Below are 6,000 nucleotides of genomic sequence, written 5' to 3' on the forward strand. Positions count from 1 at the left end.
ATGTGGCTAAATTGAGCACCAACTTACCTCTTCTGATGGCACGCTCAGAGAATGGGCTGCTATCCTGGAGACCAATAGTGTACTCAGGAGGTACTTCTACATCGGGCTTGTTCCCGAGGAAAGCCTCATGAGGGTGGTCAGGAGGATTAGGAGGGTAGACGTTGTATGCTGGCCCACCCATCAGTGGTGGGTTCTGTTCACTGTATGGTGGTGGGTTTGGCATATAGCCAGGAGGATTCTGATTGTAGGGTGCTGGGGGGTAGGCAGGGTTTTGCACAGAGTAAACATAGGTCATCTCCGGATTGGTGACATTATCCTGCTGACTTTTTTGCATTTTTATTTCTGCAACAAAATTAAAATAAAACATGTTACATTATTTATATGAAAAAAAATCCACTATGCACATTTTCTTAGACAAAGGCTGTGGTGTCCTTCAATGTACCATCTTTTCTTGCTAAAAATAAATAAATGATAAAAACTTGAAGCAACCAGAGATTTGCACCGCCCTGCCACAAAGCACAGCCCTGTTTAGTAAAGCATTCTGCTGTGGTTTAGTAACACTTGGGGTTGATTTACTAAATGCAAATAATTGATTCACTTTGCAAGGGAGGTTGCGCCTTGCAAAGGAGTTTTCTCCACATCTTAGAAAATGAGGTGAAGCTTTGATTACTTATATCATCAAATGATGTGCAAGCAAAAATGCTGTCTTTTTCCCTTATACATGATTGGGTATTCTTTGCAAACTGAAATTTCAGCACATTCACTAAGCTTTGGGGGAAATTCCCTTGCAAAGTGATCAGACCGTTTGCCTTAAAGTGGCTGTAAACCCTTACACGCCACTTTTACCTACAGTAGCGTCATCGCGGCTTCAGCCAATCAGTGGCGTCATCGCGGCTCCGGTGCCACTGTAAGCGAAAGAAACTCCGGGAGTGATGCTGCTGGCCGGTGCTGTGTATGGGCACCGCAGCGGGGGCTTCGATCCCAGGTGAGTATTACATAATGAGCTAGTATGCTATGCATACTAGCTCGTTATGCCTTTGTCTTGCAGATCCTTTTTTTTTATGCCTGGGTATACAAGCACTTTATAAACAATGCAGAATTTCAGACAACCTCTGGATATGATGCCGAGCACGTGCACTCAACTTCCGAGTGGAACCTGTCCTGTTAAACAGCTGTATGGTCTTGGCCACCGTGCTGCAGCTCAGTTTCAGGGTCTTGGCAATCTTCTTATATCCTAATGCCACGTACACACACAACCATTTTTTTTTAAATGGTCTAGAAAAAAACAATTTTTTTTCATCCCGATTCTTGTCAAGCCTGCCTTACCTACACAAGATCGTGAAAAAAATGCTCTCGCAAAGCGCGGTGGCGTACAACACGTACAACGGCACTATAAAGGGGAAGTTCCATTCGGATGGCGCCATGCTTGGGGTTGCTTTTGTCGATTTTGTGTTAGGAAAAGTTTGGTGAGAGACGATTCGCGCTTTTCAGTCTTTGTTCTTTTCAGTCTGTTACAGCGCGACGAATGTCCATTACGAATGGTAGTTTTACCAAAACAAGCGCTCCCATCTCATAACTTGCTTCTGAGCATGCACATTTTTTTCACGACGTGAAAAACGACGCGAAAAAATAGAGCAATCATTTTTTTTTCCAGATCCTCAGAGAGTTCATTCCCATGAGGTGCCATGTTGAACTTTCAGTAACCAGTATGAGAGCGATAACACCAAATTTAACACACCTGCTCCCCCTTCAAACCTGAGACATTGTAACACTAACGAGTCACATGACACCGGGGAGGGAAAATGGGCAATTGGGAAATTTTCACTTAGGGGTGTACTCACTTTTTTACCAGCGTTTTAGACATTAATGGAGTTATTTTGAGGGGACAGGAAATTGACACTGTTATACAAGCTGTACACTCACTACTTTATATTGTAGCAAAGTGTCATTTCTTCAGTGTTGTCACATGAAAAGATAGAATAAAAATATGTGAAGAGTGTACTCACTTTTGTGAGATACTGTGATAGAGAGTATATATTATATATATATATATATATATATATATATATATGTGCTGTCAGTTAAACGCGTTATTAACGGCGTTAACACAAACCCATTTTAACGCCGTCAATTTTTTTATCACGCGATTTAACTATCCTACGCCGTCCAAAAGTAAAAAACGAAAGCCTTAACTAAAGGCAAAACTTATTTTTTTCAGGCAAAATAAGGGTTATACTTCCTGTCAGATTTTTTTTTTCACCATCTGTGCACAATTTCGGAGATTTCACTCCAATAGCCAAACAAGAAGTGGGAGGAAATCCCTGCAAATTAAGGGAATTCCTTGGGCCCCCCAGATCACCAGAACTAGTGTCCCCATTGGAAGATTTCCCCTCTATAACTTTTCTGGGGAGAAGCCAAAATTTGGGATTTTCTTTTACTTTCACTTTCAATGATAATGATAAATGGGACAGATAGAGATAGCTAGATTCACATAGCCCGCCCTAACTTTGCAGGGGCGTAGCGTGTTTACACTACGCCGCCGTAAGTTAGCTAGGCAAGTACATGATTCACATAGTACTTGCCTGCTAAGTTACGGCGGCGTAGCCTAAAGCGGGCGGGCGTAAGGGCGTCTAATTCAAATTTAGCTGAGGGGGCGTGTTTTATGTTAATGGGGCTTGACCTGACGCGATTGATGTTTTTTTGGAACGGCGCATGCGCCGTCCCCCTACATATCCCAGTGTGCATTGCGGCAACATATGCCGCACGGGCCTATTTGTTTAGACGTGGACGTAAATGACGTAAATCCCTATTCACGGACGACTTACGCAAACAATGTAAATTTTTCGAATTTCGAAGCAGGAACGTCGGTCATACTTTAACATTACTATTCCAACTATTTGATGGAATATCTTTAGGCCTGATAATGCGTTACGTAAACGGCGTATCTGTACTGCGGCGGCCGGGCGTACGTTCGTGAATAGGCGTATCTAGTGATTTACATATTTTACGCCGACCGCAATGGAAGCGCCACCTAGCGGCCAGCCTAAATATTGCACCCTAAGATAGGACGGCGCAAGCAGTCGTATCTTAGATAGGTTTAAGTGTATCTCTGTTTGAGAATACACTTAAACTTAGGTAGGCGCAGATTCCGAGTTCGGTAACTTACTGAATCAAGCTAAATGTGTGAATTTCTAATCAAACTTCACTCTAACCAATACTTATACAAAAGTTTTGCCTTTAGTAATACTTTAATTGAGCTTGAGAAAAAAAAAAAAAAACTTTTACAACAAAAAAGTCATATTAAAACATCAAAATTGTTGGCGAAGTCTTGCATTGTGGCAAATAAATTCCACCTCCGGCAACCCTCTTCCTGAACGGATGCAATTGTTCTTTATATAAAAAAGGTGTAGCAAATGAAGGGTCACTACAAGTTCTTTTGCCTTTCAAGTGCCGCGAATTCACATTGCAACGCACCCTTCACCGACACCAACAATGGGGCATAATTCCCATTACCGACAACATCAGGGGATTATTTCTCCCATTGACACCAACAATGGAGCACTATTCCTCCCACTCGTACCAAAGATGGTTCACTATACCTTTCACTGACACCAACGATGGGGGCGCTATCCCCCCCCCCCCTAAATTCCAAAGATGCACAATTTACTCCCACTGATGCCAGGACGATTTAAAATGATGGGGCACTATTCCTCCCTTTGACACTATTCTTCCCACTGATACCAACGATGAGGCACTATTCCCCCCCCCCCCCACACACTGACACCAGTGATGGGGCACTATGCCTCCCTCTAATGCCAAAGATGCACGGTTTACTCCCACTGATGCCAAGACAATTTCAAATGATGGGGCACTTTACCTCCCATTGACACCAATGATAGGGCACTATCCTTCCCACTGATACCAACGATGGGGCACTATTCCTCCCACTGACACCAACGATTGGGGCATTATTCCTCCCACTGACACCAACGATGGGGCACTATTCCTCCAACAAGTTACTATTCTTCCCCCAATACCAAATATGCACTGTTTACTCCTACTGATGCATGCAGCGGAGCCTGACCTGGTCCTACTGCTTCCTTTCCCTCTGCCAATGCGAGTGCAGGAGATTGCCAATGCCTATTACCAATTCATGCAATTACACTAGTTACATACATCAATAATATTTACAATAAATGGCAGATTTAAATGTGAACGCCTTTGCTTCATGCATCATTTCTAAGAAACTGTACGCCAGCCATTTTTCGCCACATCTATAAACAATCGAAAGCGCCAACTAGCATATCATGAAACATAGGAACTGAAATTTCACATAAAAATGTGCCGCAATTTTAGGGAACACATCTGGCCAACTTGCAAAAAAATAAGAGATAACTTGGACAGCCGCACTCCAAAAAACGTTCCTTTTTGGTCACAAAAAACACATGCCACAGCAAAAAACAGAAGCCGACGCGTTTCACACCGTTACACAGTGCCTAATCATCTGGCCAACTTATGCCCTGTACACACGATCGGAATTTCCGATGGCCTAAAATCCGATGGCACTTCCGTCGGAACTCTGTTCAAGCTGTCTTGCCTACACACTGTCAGACTAAATTCCGACTGTCCAAAACGTGGCGACGTAAAACACGACGAGCCGAGAAAAATTAAGTTCAATGCTTCAGAGCATGCGTCGACTTGATTCTGAGCAATGCGTGGGGTTTTTTCTCTGTCGTCGGAGTTCCACACAGACGATAGGAAATTTCCGATCAAAAAAAAAAAAAAAATCTAACATGTTCTATTTCTAATCTCAGACGAAAAATGTCCCACACGCGGTCAGAATATCCGATAAAAAAAATTCCGTCTGACTTTTTTCATCGGAAATTCCAATCGTGTGTACACGACATTAGGAGAGTTTTACATGTAATTCTATTAGTCATTGTATCAACATGCAAACTTTATTTCAAAGAGTATGTGACCTCCTACTAGATGTGTATTTCAATAAAATATATGTCAAAAACAATTAAAAACAGCTTGCAAATGGTTAACAAATATACTAAAATAAAAATTTAAAAAACTATGTATTATCTGGTCACAAACAAGGCAAATAAAGACAGTAAGGAAAAACAGTATAATATATATATATATAGTTTTTTTTTTGCCTGGAGTTCAGTTCTAATTAAAACTGGAAAATATGAAAAAATACACATGGGATTGAATCAATATTTTAAAAAATACGAACAAGAGAATATGTTTTTGAAATAAAAAATAGGAAGAGGTGTATTAAAATTATGTACAGAACTTCAGTGCATAAGGGTATGACTGAATTTAAACTGAATTAAAAAAAATATATATTAATTGTCACTATCACTTCTACATAAAATGTGCAAATCATTTACATGAAACTGGAAATCTAAATCTAACAAAATACTCTGTAAAATGTGCCTCATCATACATTTGTCATTTATTATTGCACTGCAAAATTGTTTAAATAAAAAAATAAATTAAAAAAAGAAGAAAAGCTGAAATAATTGTAAGCGCAAGATAAAATAAAATTCAGAACATTACATAGTAATTTCACAATAAAAATTGGTACATAAAAGTAGTAGGCACGAGTATCCTAAACATTATTGTAATAATTCTGAATAATATTTAAAAAAATCTTATACAAAGTTCTTACCCACCGGAGCAGTTTTAGCTTTGTCGTTCCAGATAATCAGTGACAGCCAGTAACAGGCATCGTTCACACTGAACCCAATAACCAAACAGTTTTATTTCATGTCAAAGTTCTTCACCGTCTGCTGGGCAGCACAGACCTGATTGGTGGAGAGAGGTGTTTACACAATTCACAGATAAGCACAGATAACACTTTTCCTTCCTAGTTTGGGAAATTGTAAAATGCAAATATACGGTGTCAATGCATGGCATCAATCTAGGGATTGTTTATTGCTCTAAAAATATAAATTTAGTTTAAAATGTCAGAATCTGAATATTTTGATA

The 6,000-nt window shown here is 40.2% G+C and overlaps 1 protein-coding gene across 2 annotated transcripts in view; it reads right to left on the bottom strand.

The window, feature by feature from the left end:
- LOC120939919 (protein lifeguard 1-like) overlaps positions 1–5,792 on the bottom strand; it is a 43,230-nt gene extending 37,438 nt beyond the window's left edge. Inside the window, exons 1-2 of one of the 2 annotated variants that reach the window (XM_040352350.1) lie at positions 5,685–5,792; positions 28–342 (exon numbers count right to left, since the gene is read on the bottom strand). In XM_040352350.1, coding sequence (XP_040208284.1) covers positions 28–334 — 307 coding nt within the window. In that variant the 5' untranslated portion in view covers positions 335–342; positions 5,685–5,792. Of the gene's footprint in view, positions 1–27; positions 343–5,680 lie in introns of both variants that reach the window. The other variant, XM_040352349.1, reaches the window with a different exon arrangement.
- Positions 5,793–6,000: the final 208 nt, after the last annotated feature.

This window comes from Rana temporaria, chromosome 5 (assembly GCF_905171775.1).
Source record: "Rana temporaria chromosome 5, aRanTem1.1, whole genome shotgun sequence".
In the NCBI taxonomy this organism is placed as follows: domain Eukaryota; kingdom Metazoa; phylum Chordata; class Amphibia; order Anura; family Ranidae; genus Rana; species Rana temporaria.